The sequence below is a fragment of the Diospyros lotus genome, chromosome 12 (assembly GCF_014633365.1).
Source record: "Diospyros lotus cultivar Yz01 chromosome 12, ASM1463336v1, whole genome shotgun sequence".
Classification (NCBI taxonomy): Eukaryota; Viridiplantae; Streptophyta; class Magnoliopsida; order Ericales; family Ebenaceae; genus Diospyros; species Diospyros lotus.
This window is the reverse complement of record NC_068349.1, coordinates 138,945-162,463: the sequence shown is the minus strand read 5'-3', so window position 1 is coordinate 162,463 and position 23,519 is coordinate 138,945. Positions and strand designations below refer to the sequence as shown.

General features: G+C 37.4%; 3 protein-coding genes across 6 annotated transcripts; 1 reads left to right on the top strand and 2 right to left on the bottom strand.

The window, feature by feature from the left end:
• Positions 1 to 311: 311 nt before the first annotated feature.
• On the bottom strand, positions 312 to 10,294 carry LOC127786940 (fimbrin-2). Its single transcript, XM_052314730.1, has 14 exons — positions 9,874 to 10,294; positions 9,561 to 9,731; positions 8,825 to 9,066; positions 8,526 to 8,697; positions 7,346 to 7,384; positions 7,128 to 7,196; positions 6,904 to 7,020; positions 5,877 to 6,088; positions 4,311 to 4,466; positions 3,791 to 3,990; positions 3,468 to 3,625; positions 2,489 to 2,585; positions 848 to 939; positions 312 to 567 (listed from the first exon to the last, which is right to left on the bottom strand). The coding sequence occupies exons 1-14, from the start codon at positions 9,958 to 9,960 to the stop codon at positions 382 to 384; spliced, it is 1,998 nt and encodes a 665-aa protein (XP_052170690.1). The 5' UTR covers positions 9,961 to 10,294; the 3' UTR covers positions 312 to 381.
• Positions 10,295 to 11,099: 805 nt separating this feature from the next.
• On the bottom strand, positions 11,100 to 17,766 carry LOC127786941 (protein PEP-RELATED DEVELOPMENT ARRESTED 1, chloroplastic). Of its 4 annotated transcripts, XM_052314732.1 has the most exons (10): positions 17,307 to 17,765; positions 16,036 to 16,191; positions 15,501 to 15,569; positions 15,226 to 15,396; positions 13,843 to 13,986; positions 13,452 to 13,610; positions 13,251 to 13,316; positions 12,870 to 12,929; positions 12,519 to 12,592; positions 11,100 to 12,132 (listed from the first exon to the last, which is right to left on the bottom strand). In XM_052314732.1, the coding sequence occupies exons 1-9, from the start codon at positions 17,634 to 17,636 to the stop codon at positions 12,548 to 12,550; spliced, it is 1,200 nt and encodes a 399-aa protein (XP_052170692.1). In that variant the 5' UTR covers positions 17,637 to 17,765; the 3' UTR covers positions 11,100 to 12,132; positions 12,519 to 12,547. The 4 variants fall into 4 exon arrangements, with proteins under 4 accessions (XP_052170692.1, XP_052170691.1, XP_052170695.1 ...); XM_052314731.1 differs by lacking the exon at positions 11,100 to 12,132 and having other exon boundaries at positions 12,142 to 12,592; positions 17,307 to 17,764; XM_052314735.1 differs by lacking the exon at positions 11,100 to 12,132 and having other exon boundaries at positions 12,142 to 12,592; positions 16,036 to 16,196; positions 17,307 to 17,453.
• Positions 17,767 to 20,708: 2,942 nt separating this feature from the next.
• LOC127814032 (uncharacterized protein At5g48480) lies at positions 20,709 to 22,295 on the top strand. Its single transcript, XM_052355252.1, has 2 exons — positions 20,709 to 21,119; positions 21,740 to 22,295. Exons 1-2 carry the CDS (start codon positions 20,848 to 20,850, stop codon positions 21,963 to 21,965), a joined length of 498 nt encoding a protein of 165 aa, XP_052211212.1. The 5' UTR covers positions 20,709 to 20,847; the 3' UTR covers positions 21,966 to 22,295.
• The last annotated feature ends 1,224 nt before the right edge of the window (positions 22,296 to 23,519 follow it).

Sequence of the window (23,519 nt, the reverse complement as noted above, 5' to 3'; positions counted from 1 at the left end):
TAGTACTTACCTAAAGAAAGATGCATACAAAAATCAAACCTAGTTCCCTCCATCAGCAGTTATAATCTCTCTTTCTTCTATTGCCTTTTTAAAAGTCAGTAATTCCAGAAGCCGCAACGATTGTGGCTTTTGCCATGGTGATTCAAGAAAAGTTTACAATTATGACAAAACAATGTGTCATTTTATCAAAATGGATTACAACTTCTAAACTATTCACATAATGCATCTGCTTCGGCAAAAATTCACAGCAAACACTCCCCTATTATTGTACTGTTATTCATTTGAAAACTAACCCAAAAGATTTTCTTTAAAAAAAAAAAAAAGAAATCACATCAACGATCTTGTAGAACTTTAATGAAAGTTCTCTAGAAAATCACCCATCTACCTACTCAAGCTTTCATCTGTTGATGACTCAGAGGCAGTGTCATCCATTGTTGAGTTCGAGGTTGTCTCTGATTGGCTACCACTTTCACTATCTGAAGCTGCGGATGGCCTCTCTTCTGCTGGTTGTTTCAAGAACCAATACATGATACTTGCTGTCAACGTGAGAATCATCTTTTGACTCACCTAGTCAAACACATCAAAAAAATTAAATACAACAATACTACTGCAAGGAAAATTTAGTTTAAGACCCACCCACCCCAACACACAAAAAAATTCATTTGGGGTGATAACAGCATTAAGCAAACATAAATTCAGCCTCAGGTTGGGCCAAAGTGACAAATATTTACTATGGTCATGAAAAAGGCGGCCGGTGCATAATGCCCGGTACAGCAGGGTTCTATAGCAACCTAGAGTGAAGTTCGATAACACAAGCTATTGATAGAAATCTCAGAATGTCAAGTACCTCTGTTATGTCTTCAGGAAGCAAGAATATTGAACAGCCAAGTTTCCTTGCAATACTGATGATGTAGGTTGCATTCATCTTTTTCTCCTCCTCTATTATCGGGATTTAAGAAAAATAAAACAATCAATTTCATGCATATATAATAGTGGTGACATGAAACCAGAAACAAATATCAAACACAGCAAATCCAAAAGCAAGTGCAAATTTCCAAGACAGTGACCATTCAACAGTCCATATATGGTTACTCCATTAGACAAGATTATTTACACTACTTTGTTGCATCATAACAACAATAGTACCTCATATTCACCTAACCTTATGGTAACAACCAACAAATAAAACGAAAGAATAGTCAAATGGAATTTACATTAAAAAAAAAAAAAAACATTGATGCCTCCAACATCAACAGCAAAAAGAGAACGTGTCCCCTAAACCTCAGAAACAAAAATGATACTTCTAAGTTAACAATAGACTTGTAATTGAAGTTACGACAAGACACAGGTGAAAAAGAAAAAAAAAAGTTTTCCTATGTTTATCCTTAGGCCTTTATATTTGCAAACAAATAATTCGATGAAGTTAATATTTCGATTGACATATGTATCTAATTTATGAGTATAGATGAATTAAGTGTCAGAAAAGTTAGGAGATTGTTCCTCAAATATTGATTATTGTGAAATAAGTAGATTCTTCTGAATCCTGATAACTCACAAGTACATAATAATGCCCGTTCCTGTGTGGTCTGTACCTCCATAGACTGTCTCCTATCAATGCTAAACCCATCCTAATTGGCTAAAAGCCAGAGGAAAATGTATTTTAGCTAGGACCTCTGTAATAGGGTAAGGTAACAGAGAACATAAGTCGCACTCATCTACAGAAAGGTCAAATTATCCACCTTGCTGAGCGGAAAGACCATATTTTACTGTTGAAAATTTCAAAATTTAGTCATCCAGTTTTCTTATCCTGGATCCATTAAATTCTAAATTAATAACCTGGTTGTTTCATAATGATCCAGCCTAGATGTAACCTCTGTGATTTTGTTACACTAATGTCCAGATGCAGAAAACTTCCATAGGATCATTCCTTACTCTACCCTGCTAAAAGAAGGAAATATCAAATCCAGTTAACAATCTATTCTACAAATTCCTAGATTGTTCAGAATAAAATGAATCCAGATGAAGATTTATATTAAAGCACTATTTCCCAACAAAACACTATACATGTACTCCATAGCATATTCTTGCAAAAGATGTCCATAGTATGGAGAATGTGTCTTACCCTTCAAAATTTAAAAGAACCAATCCCTCATTTAGAATTGGTATAAATTGGTTCAGAGATTTTGAAGGAAAATACACTAAGAAAAAAGCTAGAGAAAAATAGAAGCAATATTACAAATAGTAATATGCAGTGAATTAGGTCAAATGAATTCACGTAAGAAATCTAGAGGAAATCAACATGATGTTAAACAAGCAGGACATGCAGTGAATTTTGGTTGAATATGCTTCATGGTGCAAGCTGCATGATCCATTCAAAAGGAGTCTTCCAATATAAAATTTGCATCATAGTCAGTTTAAAGGTTTATAACAATTTAAAGAAATATAACTATTGATGATAGCATACATAAAAAAATTGAGTTGGACATACCACTTTCCCCTTTTGTAACAAGACTCCAGTTAACTGCTCTAGGTTCCACAGCACTAAGTAGCTCAAGGAAAAAAATGCCGTCTGACAAACTCTTATCCTGTAAAATCCAAATAGTAATTGATCTGTCAAATGGATTATCATTGTAATAAATTTCAGAACTATTTCTAACCCTTTTCTGTCATGCTTAAGTGATAAGTACCATTCTCCAGCAACTAATAGTTCAATGATAATGAGACATCAATCTATGTGTAAACTAGAATGCATGCACAAGGCAGGAACAGAAATTTATATAAATCTCAAGATAGATGCTGGGGGCCTACAAGTTGCATCAAATATGGACCAACAAGTGGATGTTTCTTATCAAATAATTTCCTGCACCCTAATGGGGCAGTCAATGGATCAGACAACTCAACCAATTAGAACACATCCGCACAACACCACTTTAGATCCATGCTTACAGCCCAGCTCGTGCAATAAATTGAAATAGCATTGAACAGAAATGCACACAACATTAATATGGCTATGATCAAATCCAGTTAAATTATTATCCAATACACAGCAAGTATGAAATTTTGGTAAAAAAATCCAAATTGCAGTAACTTAATTACTATATTAAACTTAAGGAGTATGTCAAATCAACTAAGTCTTTTTTTCCAACTACAATCATTTAAAATAGATACGGAATGAAAACTTTAAACATCGTAAGAAATATTAATGATGCATAACATTCAGCCTGGTTGCCATGTTCTCCTTGAGTCAATTAGACGATTAGAATTCTATATTAATCGTTACTCCACCTAGTATAGTGAAGACAGAAGACAAATGACACCCAATTAAAAAGAAAAAAGAAAAAAGAAAATAAAAGCTCATAAAAGAACTTAATATCCCATCAAGAACCATGTATTCTAGCCATATGACTTCATCAGTTTGGAGGTAAAACTTTAGGGTATAATAACAATTATATTTTATAATATAATACCTTAAAACTAGACATATGACCCTGCCTTCCTGAGTTCCGCACTTTGGAATTGGCCCATTCTAAAATGTCAGCATCGGTAAGTTCCTTCCCATGAGAATGGAATCTCAAATTCTTTAGAAGTTGAAGCATGTTGTACCGCATCAGTTGCCACAAATAAGCTGAAAAAGGACGGGTATTCTTTAACTAATATTAATGATAAAAAATTCTCTTAGTGAAGAAATTCATGCACCAATAGAAACTGATGTTTCCAGGACATTTGTTAAATATGTAAAAAGCTCATAACATATATAGTGTACCGGTGACGAATATGATAGAGAACATACCCAATATCAATTTCTTGTTTCCTTGAACAATATCATTCCCAGCAATATTTACAAGTGAAAACTTCAGTTGTTTCCCAATTTTAACAACTTGGTTGCAGTTCTCTACTTTTCTGAAAGGCATTTTAATTGGTGGCTTAGTGGCAAGTTTCCAGTTAACAATTCCTGGTGATACCTTGTCAAGAGTCTCCAAGAGCACCCACCTGCAGATGAATATATTACTTCAATGGCGGATATTAGAGAGCATAATTTCACATCTGAGACTGCTTTAAATTAGCTTGAGACAGTAACTCACTTTTCAATTTTTTATAATTCAAAACAGGTTTCAAATTTTTTAACTGAGTTTCATATCTGAACAAGCCTCAACCCTGAATTTTGAATGGCAAAGCGTTCAAGTTCCTCACCCCCCCCCCCCCCCAAAAAAAAAAAAAAAAACAGAAGTATGATTAGAGTCTCTAAAAGATGTTTTAAATTATCATGGCAATAGAGACATACTCACTGGTCTAATCAGTAAGATACTCACCCATTTCTCAGGTCTTCAAAGACATTGTCAATGTGTTTTGAATTTCCAAGACTGTTTATCCAAAACCGAAATGCTTTCTCTTCTCTAGAGATGAGTGTGTCATCCAAAGACGTTTCAAGAAATGAAATATGCCTTGTATAAGTTGAAAGGCCATTCCTGCAGAAGTAACAACCTATACATGAAAAATGAATAGTTTGATATAATCCAACTAGAACTCATTTTATTCCCATTTTGAAACAACCAAATAAAAAAATTTCATAACGAGCACCAGATTAATCTTTGCAATATCAAGACTTATGCATTAATAGTAAAATTAATAATATTTAATAGCAGAATAATATAATTAAACTTGATATTATGTTAAGTAAACAAACTATTACATTATGATGTAATAATTGTCATCATTGTGCTATTATAATTTGAGTGGTATAATATTAATAACAATACCTGTGAAGACAAATTTGTTGACAAACATTAGTCCTAGTTGTAAATTTTTGAGATATATTACATAAAATTTTAAACTATTTATGAATTTATATAGCTATAAATTAACTGATCATAAATCTAACATGGTAAATAACCCAAGTAATAATAGAAAACATAATGAAAATATATCTTTTGAAGTCTAGTTATCTAAATTATCTATGTTGGAAAACAATCATCGTGAGTACATTTTTCAGTTTTTGAAGATAAGAAAATAATTTTTTTTTTTATATTCACGACTGAATTCATTTTTCAAAGTTTCTTTGGAAAGGGAATAAGGCCCTTAATTTCCTTAAAAAGTTTTTCTTTTAGTATTTTTTCTGTGGAAAGGGAATTAGGCCCTTAATTTCCTTAAAAATATTTTCTTTTAGTATTTTTTAGTTTCGTCAACATCATAAACAAGACCTAATTAGTACATCTGCCCCACAGCCTATCAATGTTTGAATGGATGATCTTTCCAGAAAATAAGTAATGGATGGAGCAACTTGAAACAAGACACGCCAACATATTTAGACCAAGAGTTCAAGGAACTATGCAAACACATGCAGAATGAAGGAGTTAAAATAACTACAAGATAATAAGGCATAAAAAACCTACAATCAACATCTTCTTAGTTAAATGTGCATTTAGAACTGCAGATCTTAACACCTTCAGGAGTGCATATATATTGTACATATATGTTACAACATTACAACAACATATCCAGCCGTTATCCCACTCTGTGGGGTTGGCTACATGAATTCTAGACTTCTATGTGGGTTACATCCCAACAGATAGTTTGTCTAGAATTCATATTTGGATCCGATTAGGTTTTACGCTGACTGTCGGCTATCTAACGCAACCCTCCTCCTTTATCCGGGCTTGGGACCGGCAGTGGATAATATCCCCTGGCGGAGTAATGATGAAATAAAGTTTCAACACCATCTTCATATGGAGAAGTTTCACGAGATGGTGGTAAATGAAGATAATTGATATAGTTGTGTTCCATCACTTAGTTGACATGGTGAAACCAACAAGTACAATATGGAAACACACCATATTGTAATTTATCTGAAAAATTCAAATGTAAAACATTCATCTCACCTATGTTGAAAGATATGTGCCACAAAACCAAGGTTCAGATTTGGAGAACCCTCCACAATATCTCTTGCAGTTAAGTATCTCTTGCAACCCATCCTATCAGCATGCTCAAGAACTAACTTTGCTCTTTCTAGAGGATTTTTGACAGCCAACATGGATGGATTACTATGCTCAGGGGCAAGAATATTTAAAAGGCGAGCATAAGCCTCCGCATCCTGCAGAGAAGGCATAATATGACAAACCAAAATTTTCATTTCTTTCAATATTGAGGCATGCGGCATGCCATAAAACAAAAAAAATTCCGGGTACAGTTTGATAAGAAAGGGAACCAAACTAGAAAACTATAGAATGCTAAAAGTAAATTATAGACTGCTATATGCACATCTTCATGAATGATGGCAAGAGAATCCATTTTTTATATGACATGCAAGAGAGAGAGAGAGAGAGAGCAGAAACACATCCAAAAACTGAATTAACAAGGACAGGTAGCTCACATGGGAGCAGTTTTAACAGTAACATTTCTATGGAACTTGGCAACTCAGACCTCCTGGGTGGGCATTACCTGACTCTCCCGGTTCTAGTCCCACCAAAAATATTATTTCTATGGAGGTCAGCAGTCTGAGGGGAGTAGTCCCACCAAAGGTGGGAGAACCCCTGGTCACAAAAAATAATGCTTTTGTACAGAGAAAAACTTGTCAATCAGTATTTCAAATTTGTTTTCTTTCTTTATACTGACTACTTCTTAATGTTTAAGCATCCTTCACTTAAACTCCACTCTAATACATCAACACAGTGATGGAGAAGTCACTCAAATCATTTTTCAGGATAAAAACTCATTCTAAAGGATCATAGGCTGTGAATTTGAATGGCAACGTCTTGCAGTGCCCAGAAGAAAATGAGGCAAAACCTAAGTCTATGACAGAATAGATCTCAAAACACAAATTGAACAAAATTATGGAAAGAACATCAAAAGAATGAGAATGTAAGGATCATAAACAACTTATTACCACCTTAACTCACTTTTATGTACCTTTATATCAGAAGAGAAGTTTGTGACTGTTTTCTCATATCCTGTTTTTTTCAATTGAAAATTCATCCACCTAAGCAAAATCTTCTCTGGAGGTAAACTCATCAGCTCTTCTATATCCTGATAGATTTAGATAAGAAACAATTGCATGCATCAGATGAATTGTTGATGTGAAATTGAGATTAATACTCATAGAGAACCATCGCTTCCAAAATGAATGGATTCACCTTTCCATTATCAACCAACTCCACCAACTGAGGAGTTTTCTTTAAGTTCAGGTCTGCCAATAGTTGTATCTGAAATAACATCAGTTAGGAATGCAAATCATACCCATCCATACATACTAGAATGCCAAAAGTTGAATATTGCCTGTGCATTTCCCCTCATATACAGCTTCAATTGTCTAGAAAAGGTTTGAATAAATGGCTAACTGAGAGAATTTCACCTTAATGATTTGTGATATCACTCCAAGAACAAGATGCCGCTGCAATTAAAGAAACACAATCTTATTCCCAGCACTAGAAATACTAAAAACAAACCTACATCACAATATATTAGCCATAAAGATTGAAATATAGATAATCAAACTCAGCATTGTCAGAAAACAGTGAAAAAATAAATTATCAGTAAGTTTAAGTTTAGGCATTGAGATGATTGGCTTGACCTAGACTAGCAAATTCATTGAACATGAATTTAATCTACTTATTTTTTTAATTTGCATGCATCATCAGTCTAAGAGCAATTTCAAATCAAATTAAGGTAGGTCAAGTTTAACCCCCATTAATAGGGATGATTCTTTGTAGCATCAAGCCCTGGGCTTTGAGCCTAAATCCTAGCAGAGAGACCTGAGTCAGCCAATTCAACAAAAACTGGGATCTCCTATAGTGGATACACAACCTCACATGCCAGTCCACGTAGCCAGATGACAAACTACAATACACTAGATAGAAAAAACCATGCATAAAATAACTTTTTTTCTGATGCAACTCAGAATTAAGGACAGCCTAATAGAATTTCAGAAAAATCAGCCCAAATTGGAAAATTGAATCAAAAGAGAGTGGGTCGGTAGTTGCATTTCAACAGTATCGCAGATTAATTGGGCAAAATATAAAGAAAAGAAACCTATGAGCCTGCAACACTGTAAATAAAATTCCAGGTCATACAAATGGCTGAACCAGCAAAGAGAACCCCAGTTGAAATGAAAGAAGCCCAACAAACAATTTGTATTTTAAGTAGGAGATATTCTAATTTGTTTCATGGCAGAAGAAAGCCTACATTGTTTTTAGATGAGTCGGCCCCAATTATTCTGCTAGGGAAGAAAACAACAATCACAAGCCTCAATCCCACTAGGCAGGATCTACTATCCAGCTGGGGGAATGAAAAAGAAAATATTTTTCTTCACAGGGCCCTCATTTAAAGCTCTCATGCATGATATTTGGCAAAACTGGAGAATCCAAAAGCACTAAACCACAACCTTATTTTCTTAGGAAGAGATTCTCAACAATTATGAGAACTAAAACTAAAAGGCAGTGAAAGATATCCCCAAATTCGCAACCTGTACAACATAGCACAAGTTTCAATCTGTAAGAGAGCATTCATCCATGGAAAGCGGAGTGTGTGCATACCCTTCCTTCAATGATGTCCTGAGTCCCTATATTGACTACTGTACATCCAATTGCCTTAGCAGAGTTAAGGCAAAGAGTATGATTTTCGTTCCTTTCCCATGGATTCAGCATTCTCTTGGTATTGATTGCCCGTTCATCAATTGTGCCAGGAACAGCCACATTAATAAGCTTACTGCATCAAACAAAGAGAAATATAATTATTATATTCAAAACACAAAACCAACTGAACACACATGCTGGCGTCAGTGTGTCTGTTATATATCACTATGCAAAGAACTTTGTGCTGGCTGAATAATCACCAAAGAAGAACTCCATCTTTTGCAATCTCAAAAAGATCATTAGTTGAAGGATCTATTGGAAGGTATCTCTTCAAGAATTCATCTCCTGCCAGGTAATTGTTGATGTGCGCAACATATGATGCCTTTTCAGATTCACTAATTGTGTGAAGCAATGCTGAAGTAGGAGATTTGAGGAATGCAGATGAGTTCTTTGTCCCACTCCCCATTCTTGTGCTTACATGAGCTTGGAGTTTCAGATATACCTGCCATTACCAAACAAAATTATGTGCTCGAATTATACAAAAATTAAATCAGCAGTACAGTAGGAACAAAAATGAACTTTCTGGTCTGCACGTTGTTTGATAGGAAAACAGCGAAGATTGAAAGGATTTGAAATTAGAGAAATCAACTTCAAATTCGTATAATAGAACCCAGTACTGAGTAATTTCAAAGCCATTAAGATTGTTAGATTTCGAGGAACATAATTTTGACACCTATGTTCACATTGATATTTAAGAACTGTCTGTTATGAATTCAGGCATGTAAGTTTTACGGGGATGCGAATTTCGCTTTCATATATATGCGGCCCAAACTTTGAAATGAATTATTCAGAAAGTTCAATTTGATTCAAAATCTGGCATATATTGTGTCAACCAAATGGATTTGAAATCCAAGTTTAATATTTGAAAGACCAAAGAGAATCGAAGGGACGGTCCTCGTATCTTTTTCTCCATACGCTCTCTCACACCGAACTCACCTGAAGAAAGAGCTCGAAATCAACGTCATTATCCAAGTTCTGGTACAAATCTCGAAGAAACGAAGCTATTTCTTGCTCCGTAAGATTCTCAGCGATGTGTTTCAGCCTCGGTATCTTGGTCGGCAAGTCGGCTAGTGTGAGACGGCCGCTTTCTCTCCTCATGGTCATGAACTGCAAGAATCGCAATCACGATTGGCCGTTGTACGAAATTTAAAAAAAGAAGAAGAAAAGAAAGAGAGAGAGAGATCAAGAAATCAAAGATTTGTAGAATTCAACCAAGCTATAAGAAGAATGAGAGATTTCGTAGATTTACCTGAGCTTTTAAGCTTCGAAGCTCGACCTGAGTGAACTGGTTTTGAAGCCATGGATCTGATACCAAGATCCCAACGTAACCAGCCATATCAATTTGCTTCCACTCGGTGAATCTGTTCTTAGTTTCCGCTCACTATCTCGATTATAAGTTGTCTCTCTGAATTCTTTCTCAAACACTCGCAGATTTGCACTCTTTCTCTCTTCTCTCTATCATTCACTTGAGTTGAGTGTAAAGGGAGGGTGGGAGAGAGAGAGAGAGGCCTAAGTCTGGGGACGGAGCAGAGCTGTCAGAGTATAAAGGCGTTTGGAGAATTCAAATTATGTCCAAATCGTCCCTCTGGCTAACCGCTATAAAATTTATTAATTTTTTATTAAATAAATCTAATTGTTAAGTTTGTATTAAGTAATCTATTTGTTTTTATGACGACTTCATTTCATTCTTTATGATTTGATAAGTTGTGGCTTTTCAAACTAATAAAAAAATGATGTTTAATTAATAACATTAGATAATTAATTATATAATAATAATAATAATAAATAAAGGAAATGATGGATGGATGGATGGATATGTCAAATCCAAATAATAAAAAAAAAAAAGATTTTAGATGGAAAAAACATACAGTCTTCTCAAGTGTCACATGCTGCTGCTATTCTTAGGTTTTTATTTATTTATTTATTTTTTAGTAACATTAACATAAGCATCCAAATTAAGAAGGGGATTTGGAAGATAATGGGGTCATTACAGTCCAGGTCAAGAAACGGAAAAGTAAAAGCCACCAAGTCCCTTCACTTCAATTGTGGGGTAGTCTAGCCTTTAAAGTTAAAAAATTAATTATTTTTCAATCAGACTTGCTGGTTTTGATCATCTAGCATCATCAAACCAACAAAAAGAGACAGTTAATTAGCGGGAGGAAATGCATTGTGGGTAGGGTGGAGGACCATGTTGAGAGAAATTAAGACCCCTTTCTTTTGATTCAAAAAGGCACTTTTTCTGACTTCATCATCTAGCACCTTATTGAAAGAAGGAAAGATCTACTCAGAAGAAAAAGAAAAAATCTGTATTAGAAGTCATATAATATTGTACAAATTATCTCTCACATTCACATTGTAGAATGGCAGTTTGATAGATTTGGACAATATTTAAATTGATCCCCATGTTTTATCAACTTTTGAGGGAATTAAAGAAGAAGAAGAAGAAGAAGGGCGGGGCATGGGATGGGGTAGGGGTTCCCGACAAAAGAAAGCGTAACAAAGTGTAAAATGGGCACAGCTGGTGCGCAGTATCAATCCTGAAAGATCACACCTCACGTGGAGTCTTCAACAGCGAGACCCATGGCAGACACTAGACAGCATGGCCAAGCCCACGCACTGCCCAACGCCCAACCAAAGAGGATTACATCCTCAACCTCAACTCTTAACCCACTAGTTGTTGCCTGAATTAATACAATTCACTCTTCCTCTTTTTCTTTTTTTTGCGTAGTAATATAATCAACTTTGCACATTTCCTATGTGAAGTTTCTAACACGATTCATATAAAAATGAATGTGGATAATTGGGGGAGAATGAGAATGAAGGAATATGAATAAGAACATGAAGCATTCCTTGCAGGCAGAGAGGTGGGTGAGTCCGCAAATGCGGGACAAATGGGCCCAATCTCCACATGAAGAACTTTAGACTCCAATATCTACATCCATCATCATTGTTACAGATTTCGACATTGCCTAAAGTTTGATTCGATTGCACATTTGGGTTTGATCTGCTTTATCATAAGACTCATCATTACAATATTAATCCTTCTCTCATCACTTGCTCTTGCCAACTCAATTATATTTTTATATTTATTTTTCACTTATTATTGGGAGTCCAATAAAAACCCATTTACATCCCTAACTAGCCTACTTATTCATTTATTTAACTTCTTTTTGTTTTTTCCAAATGGCTCACTCTAATCTACTACTACTGCCCAAAATAAAGTTGGTGGTAGTGGTTGGGACCTCCTTTCGGGCGCGCTTTCAAGATGAGAGATGAGAACAGAGAAACGTTGCATCTGACTGAAAAACAAAAATGGTGGCTTTGCTCCTCTTACAGTGAGTGGTACTCTAATGGCATGACTGTGACATGACATTGACCATTCATTCATGCTCAACCAAAACAACAGAGAAGGTGGTTAGAGACATCGTCTTCTAAGCTTTTTATATTCATTGATTTCTCAATGTCTTTCAAGTTCAAGGCTTGGCTGGCCAGATCCAGAGATCAGGGGCTGCAAATAAAAATCCAATTAGACTCCTGGCCAATGGCCATGTCCCATTCAACAACCAGCAGCAAGATACAATACGATACAGTCTTAATTTACAAGTGTGGTACTAGTAGTCAATGCGTGAGTGATAACAATACGACACTTGGAAGTTAAAATTAAATGGTAGGAAACAGCTGACTGACTGTCCCTAACAATTCAAGTCAACAAACAATACGTATAAGAGCACAAATACGTACAAAGTAATTCTGCCCATCAGTGGCTTTTCTTTTCCATTTTATTTCTTTTCAACAATGATATCTCTTAGCTTAAGGGCCTCATCATATTTAGCCTATTACATAATTTTCTCCCGCTTGTTACCTGTCAAAATTGGTAGTATAAAGCAAACTTACAGCAACATTCCGTGCCCCACCCATGAAAACTAGAATGCTATCTCTTGAAGAATGTTGAGTGTCTTCTGATGGACCTGCAAGGAACATCGAGAACGAGTGATCACAAAGTGAGCTAGGGTTTCTTACAACCCAAAATAATCAAACCGCAAACTGCTCATTGCCCAGGAATAAAAGGGCAGAATTTGAACAGTCATAGCTGCTATCAAGTGAACTCTTGTGCCAACAAAACCAAACCAAAAAATTCTTCACTTGACAACTTGTATTGCAAGACAAGTGCCAGAAAACCTTCTGATGAGGGTACAGGATTGACTCACTTCAAATCATTTGGTCGAGAGAGAGAGGAAGAGTTACCCATTCTAGATGCTGCGCGGTGATGCCTGAGATATTTCCAGCATATATACCACCTAAGACCTGAAAAGTCACCCCAAGACACTAATGAGCTTGACCAACTCATTCAAACTGGTATTCTATAGTAAGAGATTCTCTCAACAAGCCAGTAAGGTGACTACAAATTAGTTCATTGGACAAATGACTGCCAAGTTAAGTGATACCCGCAGGAGCCCCAACACATTCACAGTTCTTTGTCAAATTCAGTTAAACCAAACAATTTCCGGATGTTACGACTTTAACCAGTCTTTTTCATGTCATCCTCAAGTTCATAGATCTTGAAAGTTTAGACAGCCATAGGTAAGTAATTCGAGAAGCTTGGGCAAACATGGAAGTGACTAGTACCTTAGAGACGGTCTCGAGAAACATGCCAGGTCGAACTGGTAATGGTTTTCGCCCTGTCACACTAGTCTGGAGATCAAAAGAATAGAGTTAGCAGATATCAAAACTGTTCCAAGCATGTGCATTCGTCCATCTTATATTATGTTCATTTTCTGTGTCTTGCTTTTTGTAAAAAATCCTCCTATCTGAAACATTGAGACTTACCCTTCCTGCAATTCCACTTGAAACACCAGCATCAGCAGTATTCTCCGCACCGCCATTGGAGCCATCTGCACCTTCATCTTTTCCTTCCATCACATTTTTTATCATCTCCTGTACAGTTTTCCCGGGCTTCAGAGCTACGAGCTTGGTCAAAAAGTTGACCTGCATTATATAATTAAATGAAAAATAAAACCGTAATAACAGAGTAATTGTTTCAATGCAAATAAGATCACGATCTTACAACTGTTGTGTTGTAATGAAGGGCCATAAAGAAAACACGATGGAGCAACCCTCAGAAAGATAGTTCATGAGGAATAGCTTAGTTATGTCAACAAAATTTAGCCAGGAACCATCCATATTTGATTCATGATTTTTAATCTCCAGATATACAGACCTCTGACTCTGGAAGAGTATTCAAACCGCGGTCATTTCTCTCGTCTAGTATTCCACCTCCCATCATGCTCCTAGCTTCCTCTCTGATTAGAACAAGCCTTGCAAGTAACTTTCTATCAGGGACCACAGGCCGGGATTCCATTGTCTGCACAAGTGATAATGCATCCAGAAGATAATTAACATGAAGGCACTATAGACAAACACCTTTTGCAGCTACTTCACTCCTTGTCGTATTAGTGATCCAATAGAACAGGGGACTATGGTAATTCAGCAGCACTTGAATTAAGAAAAAATAAAGTTCATATTATCTGGTTTGATGGGAAATAAAATCAGGCGAGAGGAAGGTCCACCCTAATGGGCACCAGAACTAGGCTGCACACTACTTTGATGGCAATTTTTGTAAGCTATGTTATTAAAACAATTCCAAGTTGACTTCCTAGAAGTCACAGATAAACTGAGACAATTGAGATTAGAAGTAAAAGGAATTTTATTTCAAATCTTATTGGATGCATTTTGTGGGGCAAAATAAAGGTGGTAGCTATAATATTAGAACATCATAGTTAAATACAGAGACCTAGGCCTTTTTTTTTTTTTTTATAATAAGAGTTGTATGTTACTCAAGGGTAAGATTCTAATCTATTTGGGTCCACAATATAGACCCTCGTTTTCTAATCCTGCTCCTTTTTCCTCAAGCATTCTTTCCACAAGTTATTCTCCTCATCTATCTAGAAGGCAACTTTGCGGCATATCAATAAGAGCATCAGTGGTTACATTTGTTTTCATCATTTAGATCCAGTAAAACCAAGCACAAAATAAAAGTAGCTTCATTTCAATCAACCCAAAATCATCCGGATACAACGACCTAATCAACCCTCCTTAACTCAAGGATAGCTATCATATCAACTCTTCTGCTATTTCTTATTAGTTTAGTTTGAGATTACTCCCACATAAAAGAGATTGCATAAGGTAATATCAGAATATAAAAGGCCATTCATTACACGGTCAATCAGAACCTAACCAGATTATAACAACTAAAAGTACAAAAATCACATAGAAGTAGCTTTCTCAACTACAACAAAGAAGTGAGTTCTGCATACTCAAAGCTGCATTCTCTAAAAACTTCCCCCAAGATGAGTTTAATGTGGCCGAACCTCTTCAATACTACAGGTTAGGCATACGAATAATAGAAAATGAATTAGACAATTGACAAGTTTGGGCCACAATTTTGTTGCCATTGTGTGATGCATTCATCATGGACAGCAAACACTCAACCTAAGATTGCAAACAGGGGAATTCACATCCCTAAAAAGTAAGGCATATTTTTTCCAGACGCACACTAATTTAAGAAATTGCAAAGCTACGCAGGCATCTTTCTAATAGTTACCTCCAGTAAATCGTCAGCCTGGTTAGCAATATCATTTAAATTTGCCCCGGGAAGATGAACTTTGGTGCCCTTTTCGCCTTGAAATACGCCACCACCTGCAGCAACTCGCCGAAGTAATTCATATCTGCTTTCTTTCTGGGGGGTTCTACAGAGAAGGCCAACCACTTGAACCTAGGAGATGTATAACAGAAAAATGTCAACAAGAGGTAAGACCTGCAACTACTGCCTTATCACTAAAACTAGTACCGATACCATGAATAAAGAAGCATCCTCACATGTGGAGGGCATTTCCTTGTGAGATGAGATAGAACAGTCTCCTTGATCACCTCCAAGAGTGACTTGCGCTGCAGTGAAGCAACCAACAAATTGTGAAAAACGATTTATGAAGTCCACAATAACGTTTCAATAAACGCAAGAACTAGTCACAGATGATAACGAAAACTCAAGGAAAGCAAATTAGCTCAATGCACAATCCTAGCAATGATGAAATGTAGCAGATATGTGATAACAGTCTAATATAGGAGCAACACGAAGAAACCAAAAACGGCACTCGCGACCATAATTGCCGGTCTAAGCAAAAATGCCAGAAGCAGCTCAAATGACAATGGACACCAATGAGCATGGATAATGCTATCTACCGCAAGTCCATGCAAGAGGAAGAACTAGGAATGAGATCATGTAGATATTTACATCCTCTCAGCCACATTTGTTGCATATAATGGCCCAAAAGATCAGTAAACAGCAAGAAAAGTATACTAAAATAACAAGATCTCAAAGTATAAACGTGAAATAAGAGCTTGACGTTTGTACTTTGTTGTCTTGGTCATTCTCAGCCAGTTGGATCATGTAATCTAGGGCCATCATAAACCCTGATTCCATCTCATCCACTCTTTTGCCAATGACTCCTTGTGCAGCTAATTCAACTGCCAACTTTTCAGATGCTTCATCCATGTTCATATCTTCCAACTGAACTGACAAGGAAGATTAGCTGTTAACACCTCAAGTAACATGATTGTGATTATATTCTGATGATGATGATGATGAACTCAAAGACTTTGTTTCCCATCTGTTTTGGAGTTTACTTTAAAAGCCCCAACACTTGGTAATTTCTATAAGTTGAACAACAGACCATCAAAGTGAGAGGTAGGGAAACAAGGTGTTCAAGAAATGGAAAGGGCTGTACAGTTGTGCAAAATAAGCTCTGTTTAATGAAATTTTTTAATGGGAAATAGAAAGCCAGAGAAAAATCGTGTTGGAAGGAGAATCTCTTTTACAAATTAAAAAAAAAAAAATTGCTTTTCGATTTTCCAAATTTATACAAACTGTTAGAGATCATTTTAAAGATGTTCTCCATTGTTTTCCTCAAATTTTCCAAATAAAATACATGAGTTTCTAACCAAACGAAAACCAATAGTAATTTTATTTAATTAGATTAATGTCAATATAGATGGTAAAAATATTAATATTTAATTTACTAATAATAAATAATATAATAATGATGTTCTACTAATACATTATAATCGCTTAAATTAAAGTATTAAAATATCATGAATATCTTATTGATGGTGTTAACTGAATATCCGCATAATACTTTCAGCAGAGGTTTGTTTGAATTGTAGGTTCCAATTTCTGGGATTAATATAGTTTGGAATTCTAAACTGGGTTTGAAGTGAGTATTTTGAAGATAAGGGAAACGATGCAGACGCAAAATAAATAAGACAAGTAGGTTTAGAAATGCATAATAACGCAAGGATGAAGGGTGCAGAAAATTGGGCGAATGGAATAGCCAGCAATTGACGTTTAAATCTTGTCCTTGCCTTTGGGTGGGAGTGTGCAGTACAACACAAAGTTTTCCAATATCAAGAATCTAGAAGAATCAGAAAGAGAAAGATATTCTAGCGAGGGAAGAACTCTGTCATTGAGAAGTCAAATCAATCAAAGAGGGAAGGGAGAATAAAAGAAATATCAGGGGAATTGAACCAAGGATAATAATAATCTGAGAGTTCTCAACAAATCCGCAGAAATCAGAACCAATCACCAAGGGAGAATAATATATTAGAAGAGGGAAGAGAACTTCTTACAAGCTTGGCCATCTCATTGAGAACGGAAACGACCTGCTCACCTCCTTTGAGGAGAGCTTCATACTGAGAAGTATCCCATTTTGGTTTTGGGTTGCCCGGATTTCTTCCAGACGGAGAAGTATGAAAATCCCCCGAGAAGCCTCCGCCAACCTCGTAACTAGAACTAGCAGCGCACAGGGGCAAGAGGCGTTGCTTCTTGAATTGCTTCAACAGTTGCCACTGGTGGTGGTGGTGAATAAAAAAAATAGGAGCTGCAGGTGAGGGAGTAACGAAGCAAGAAGAGGGGAGAGAGCGGAGATTATTACTAGAAAAGGGAAAGGGGGCGGCCATGGAAGGAGGCGGGGAGAGAGGACGAGGAGGAGAGGAGACCACGGCCTTTATTATTATTATTATTATTAAGAGCAGCAGCAGCCTGCTGCAGGGCCTGGCACTGGTTAAGACTAGACTCTAGAGATAATATTATTAAGTAGCAATAACAATTTAAGCACTGGGACTGCGCGAGAATGGAGCCAAAAACTGAGGAACACAAACGTCGTCTGCGGGGTTCGAACCCTCGACCTGTTGGTCGCCTGAGCATGCTGATAGAAGGTAGCTGAGCTGGACATTCAATGCTTAAAAAAAATATAAATAATTTGAAGTTAAAAAGGACATGTTTAAACGAGGCGACTGAGAAATGAAAGTCACTTTTGACGAACCCGAAGTTTTGATATTTCAAGAAACATTAAAGAGTGGGGACTGGGGGGGGGAGAGTAATTAATATTGCGTTGCGTTGCGTTGCGGGAGCAGCATCCATCCGAACGCAGACAATACATGGTGTGTTGTGTGAGCGTGAGTGGGGGAGAAGAGGTGGACCACGAGGAACTTGTTGGATTAGCAATAATAATAATAATAGCAGCAAGGTCCCCCCAAAATATGAGAGGTGAGGGAAAGGGGTAGTTCTGGAAAATTCCATTCTTCTGGGCCTCCAAATTCAGAAACGCATTCTTGGCTTGGTTACACGAGGCCTAAAAACCCATCCCCCCCCCCCCCCCCCCCCCTATTTATGTCTTTTAATTCTCTTAATTTAAGAGGAGATCAATAGTATCCTTAAAGTTGTAAATAAATTATACATATATATACAATGCACAATAACTATTAAATATATATATATATATCACACATAATATGCAGTGATAGAGATAAAAGCCAAACAACAAAAAAGCTATATGCAACAAAGAAAAGGATCACAAGTTTCATCAATCGGACTCAATTTTGTTCAATTGATAAAATTTTATTATTAGATATTGATAAATTATATATAATTATTAAAAAAATCAATACAATATATATTAAATATAAAAATGATTTATATATATATATATATGTTTGTGTGTGAAAAAATCAATCAAAACTAAAATGCAATCGTGATCAGATTAATTGAACTCGATACTCAATGGATTGAACCCAATAAACACTGTTGTTGATCGTGCTTGTTGCCCAGGATCGTACTTTTCATGAGAGCCATGAGGTGGTTGCCTTAGGGCCATGAAAATTTGATTGTTTGGGGCCCATAAATTGAAAATATCATTCTTTGTAAGAGCCTATTACCTAGGTCCAACCGCCCTCCCCTTCTTCCTCTACAATGCTTCACACCTATATTTCTCTCTTTCCTGCTTTCGTTGATTAGCTAATTGCACTACCTCTCTCGTTTCGTCACTCCCTTCGTCGCCCTCGACGACGGCGGCTCACCCTCGCTCTCGCCTCTCGTTATTCCATCACTTGTTGCATTTCTTTTATCTCTTTGCACCATCACTCTTCGCCCTCTCTTTTTCTCGTCTCTCTCTGCTTTGCTCGGTCGCTCGTCTTCGCCGACTAGCCTCGCCCTCATGGTCAATGGCTCGCTCTCCATTGCTCACTGTCACATTTTTGCACCCTCATCGACTTGCCATCGTGATCAATGCCCCGTGGCTCACTTTCGTGAGCTCACCCTCGTCGGCTTGCCCTTGTGTTCTATTCGAAGGCCCATTTTTACATTTCGCCTCAGGCCCCAAAATTTCAGTTACGACACTGTTATTGCCGTCAACTCAATCGCCATTACTACTGACGAAGCTGTTACTGTCATTGTCACTACATTTGTTTGTCTTTTTCAGCTAGATTTAGACAATCTTTTTGTCTTCTCTAATTGTCGTAGCAACTATCTCTGTCGTTCGTCTCTTCACTAATCGTTTCCTCCTCACAATTGTTGTCTGCCGCTTTGCCACCCTCATTGCTAATTGCTTCTTTCCCTGTTAGTTGCGCCTTTGTTTTGTTCGGTCAAGTTTTGCCTTCATCGTCTCTGTCAGTCATCGACAACCATCGCTCTCTTTCTCTATCGTTGGTTAATCTCACGTTATTAGTCATCTAGGCCTTATATTTGTTGACCATTTGTCCCTAATCACCATCAATATTGACCCATCCAACCATTCGCCCACCATTAACAAGCAAGCTGTTGTCTAGATCTTAGTCATCTGTCCTTGAATTCATCTCTCATTCTTCTTAATTATACGTTTTACACATGACAATGATTGTATAATAAGATATTTGATAAATCAAAAATTAAAAATTCAGGTGTAATCAATTCCAACTTGCAACTTGTTGGACACGAGAAGTTCCCCTCAAATTAAGCCATAAGTGATTGAGAGAGTTCAGGGCAAAAATGTGGTTTTAGCCGGATACATTACATAGGTAACCAAGCACAACTGCACAAGACCAAGACCAAGACCAAGACCAAGAGTGGTAGAATAGTAAATAAAGTACAAAGTAAAGGGTCTTCTCTTCTAACTTTGGCTGTACCATTATTTATTTATTTATTTCGAACCCAACTGTCTCCCGGTAAAGTGTAAACCACCAACGGTTCGTCTTCCTCCCTCCTCTATATAACGAGTGCGATTTTGTTCACCCTTTTAACCCTTGTAAGTGGAGTAAAAAAAAACTCTTTTTTTAAAAAAATAATATTTTATTTTTATGTGAAAAATTATAAAAATTAATTATGTTTTTTAAAAAAATTATTTTTAAAATTTAACTAAAAATGTGATTAGATCAAATTTAAATAGATTAGAACTTATAAAAAAATGACAGATTTATAAAAATAATTAACAAGATTAAAATTGAATTAAAATTAAAAAATAATTATTTTTAACAATTAGTTTGTTTGAGTGGTGAAAAGGATTTTTGTAGAGAAGTGACTAAAATAAATTTTTTTTTTTAAACAGGATTAGTTTTTATAATTTCTAATATAAGAATAAAATATTATTTTTTCAAAAAAATTATTTTTTTACCCACACTGACCCGCCGGGGGGGGGGGGGGGGGGGTGGTTACGTTCACCCCCGTTAAAGGGGGTGAACAAAATCGCACTCCTATATAACTAGCCCCCCCCTCTCCACTTAGCCCCTCCACGCAAATATCATTTATCAACACTTTTCTTCTGTCTCTTCTGCAATTCTTTCTCTCTCCTAGGGCTTTTTTCTGTGTCTCTCTGCGTTTCTTCTCTTCTATCTCTCCGTCCAACCGACGACGACGACCATGGCTCAGGAGGCTCAGAATGGGGGCGCCAGGAACGGTGGTTCCAAACAGGTGACATTCTCGGCGTTGAAGCCTCAGCTGTTCGTGGAAGCTCCCAAAGCCAAAGATGCCGTTCAGTTCTACAAAGCAGCCTTTGGCGCTGAGGAGGTGAACTGCATCATGCACCCAAAGAGGAAGGCGGAGCAGGAGCTCCCTCTTGTCCTATCGGCTGAACTCAAGCTCGGATCCTCCTCTTTTCTCGTCTCTGACCTCGCTGATGACTCTTCTGCCCCGTAAGTGTTAACCCTCCCCCCCCCCCCCCTCCCCCCCGTTTCTCTTTCTTGCTGATGTAATAGCCTTGTTTTTCTTCTCAGCCTCCGCGTTTTCTTCAGTCTTACAGAATAAAAGGCGTTCTACCCTGTTAATGCATGCACTCTAAAATGTTAACTAGTTTATTCTAGCTAGCTACTTGAGCTGACGACTTCCCTTTGCACGACGCGCGCTGTTCTTTTAACTTTTGATACTTGTTTACTGGTTGTCCTTGGTCTCTTCTGTGTCGCTTTTACCATCCTTTTATTTAATTATTATTATTTGTTCTACTGTCTGGCTTTCGGGTCTTTATCTGCTGACCCCACTTCTTAATTTCTGGATTGTGGGGTTGCGTTTACGAAGATAGCTGTCTCTGTTTTTGGTTTTTCGTCGTTCATTGTGAACCTTCATCATGTTTCCTTCCCGTTTCGTTTTCTCTGGTTTATATCTTTGGTCCGATCATTTACATGTCACTTCGTTGCTCGTTAATCTTTAAACCCTTGAGATCTAGCCTAGTCTATTATTGTGGAATAGTGGTTTTAGGTGGGCGGTGTGGATGTGATGACTGATCAGCGCAGCGCTCGTGTTATTGGCTAATATACAGGATCAAAACTCCCGGAAGCGGATTCGTGATTTGCCTGGAAACTGAGGACGTGGAAGGCGCCGTGGCGAATGCGGTGAATGCCGGTGCGGTATCTGAGGGGGAAGTCGTCACGGAGGGTGATGGCGCGTGCTGCGGCGGACGCGTGGGGAAAGTGAAGGACCCCTATGGCTTGGTCTGGCTGATTTGCGCTCCCGCCCAGAAGGTTGCTGAGGGGGGGGAGGCTTGAGCGTCTCCCATAACCATTTCTGACTATTGTTGTGTTATGCCTTTGTTTTTTGTGTTTTAACTCTAATCTGTTGCTGAAGAAGGGGGTAGTAATAGTAGTTTAGTAGTAGTAGCTAGTGGCGGTGGCGGAAGACGAATAGCCTGAATTACTTGCTACTTACGGGTCATGATGTTGACGAAGAGGTTGGTTCCGCTGGTAGTGATTCTCTTTTTAAACCGGCAGCGACTAGTCAAGTCATCTTTTGATTTAACTCTGCACCTATATATCCCTACCTAAGTGTATGCTCACTCTTTAATTACTCCTGGTTGAGTAGTATTGTTTCCTTTTCTATGGCGACCCATGTGCAACAGCAGATGACTCGACCCCAGGGATCGTTGTGACCTTTTCATACACCTACATATTATAAGTACCCAGGGTGCATCAACATAGGATTGGCAGTTTATTGTTGGTCCTTGTACGACGATAATAATGGCTTCGCTTGGTTTACCGTTTGGGAAGTGCATATCGTTTCTAATAATTTAGATAGATCGATTGTTTTAGCTAAAGCCTTGACTCCTTGGCTGCATTGGAAAGACATCATGGGAAGTGTCGCTTCGCTTCACGCTTGCGCTTGAAGTAGGCAGGAGTGAAAAAGTTAAAAAGGTTTTTTTTTTTTTTTTTGGGGGGGGGGGGGGGGTTGGAGACTTGATCCAGACCGTATTAAATCGATAGCGAGTCTGCTAATGACACGCGTCCATCAATCGTACCATCTTTCATGGTTAATAATAGATGAGTTGAGGGTATATTTGTAATTGTAGTAGTCTGCTAATGTTGATCCTGACCGTGTTAAATCGATAGCGAGTCTGCTAATGACACGCGTCCATCATCGTACCATCTTGCATGGTTAATAATAGATGAGTTGAGGGTATATTTGTAATTGTAGTAGTGGTTAAATTTATAATATTTTTGTTGCTGGCACTGAGGGTGGCATTCAGGGTGGCGGAATAGCATTACTCTAATAATAAACCGGGTTTTCCTATCGGCTCAGAAATCTGTGGTCCTGCCCTTGTTTAATCAAGCATGCTGCTGCTGCATCGAGAAGGCAATTGGATAAAATGGTCTCTGGGTTGCTGCTGGTTGTCCGTCGGACCTTTTCATTGAGCTTAGCTTCGCGCGCGTGTGGATAATTGTGGCCATTAACTCGTTATATGCGATTTGTTTGTCATATTCTGCAGCGACTCAAAACTTTGCTAAATTAATTGAAGTTGATTGTAGGATTAATGTAATGAGACATCCTGAAGATTCCATGGAATGGTTTGAGGGTACGTAAACTCCAAATTAATTAAATACAAACACAAACACAAACATGAGCAATACAAGAATGTTGGCCCATGACGGGCTTTTGCTTGTATGATGCTTTAGTGGAGTAACTTAGCCTTCCTTAATTAACGTCTTTTAAATACTCTTAGAGTGACAGATCTATAGTATATTATGATAGATATTACAAAACTTTCAAGTACTTCCTACATAGCTTGGGCATTTTAGGGCTAATTATATTAAGTGATTGAGGGAAGA

Bases quoted from the DNA above. Each gene is read 5' to 3' on its own strand.
- LOC127786940 (XM_052314730.1), bottom strand. From the start codon at position 9,960: ATGGCTGGTTACGTTGGGATCTTGGTATCAGATCCATGGCTTCAAAAC. The intron at 7,197-7,345 runs GTGAAATTCTCT...ATGTTATTTCAG, and splicing joins TGATATCACAAATCATTAAG to ATACAACTATTGGCAGACCT. The intron at 2,586-3,467 runs GTATTATATTAT...TGGATTTTACAG, and splicing joins GTCATATGTCTAGTTTTAAG to GATAAGAGTTTGTCAGACGG.
- LOC127814032 (XM_052355252.1), top strand. From the start codon at position 20,848: ATGGCTCAGGAGGCTCAGAATGGGGGCGCCAGGAACGGTGGTTCCAAA. The intron at 21,120-21,739 runs GTAAGTGTTAAC...GCTAATATACAG, and splicing joins GCTGATGACTCTTCTGCCCC to GATCAAAACTCCCGGAAGCG.
- LOC127786941 (XM_052314732.1), bottom strand. From the start codon at position 17,636: ATGGCCGCCCCCTTTCCCTTTTCTAGTAATAATCTCCGCTCTCTCCCC. The intron at 13,987-15,225 runs GTAACTATTAGA...TCACTTGTGCAG, and splicing joins AGGCTGACGATTTACTGGAG to ACAATGGAATCCCGGCCTGT. The intron at 12,930-13,250 runs GTACTAGTCACT...GTGACTTTTCAG, and splicing joins TTCTCGAGACCGTCTCTAAG to GTCTTAGGTGGTATATATGC.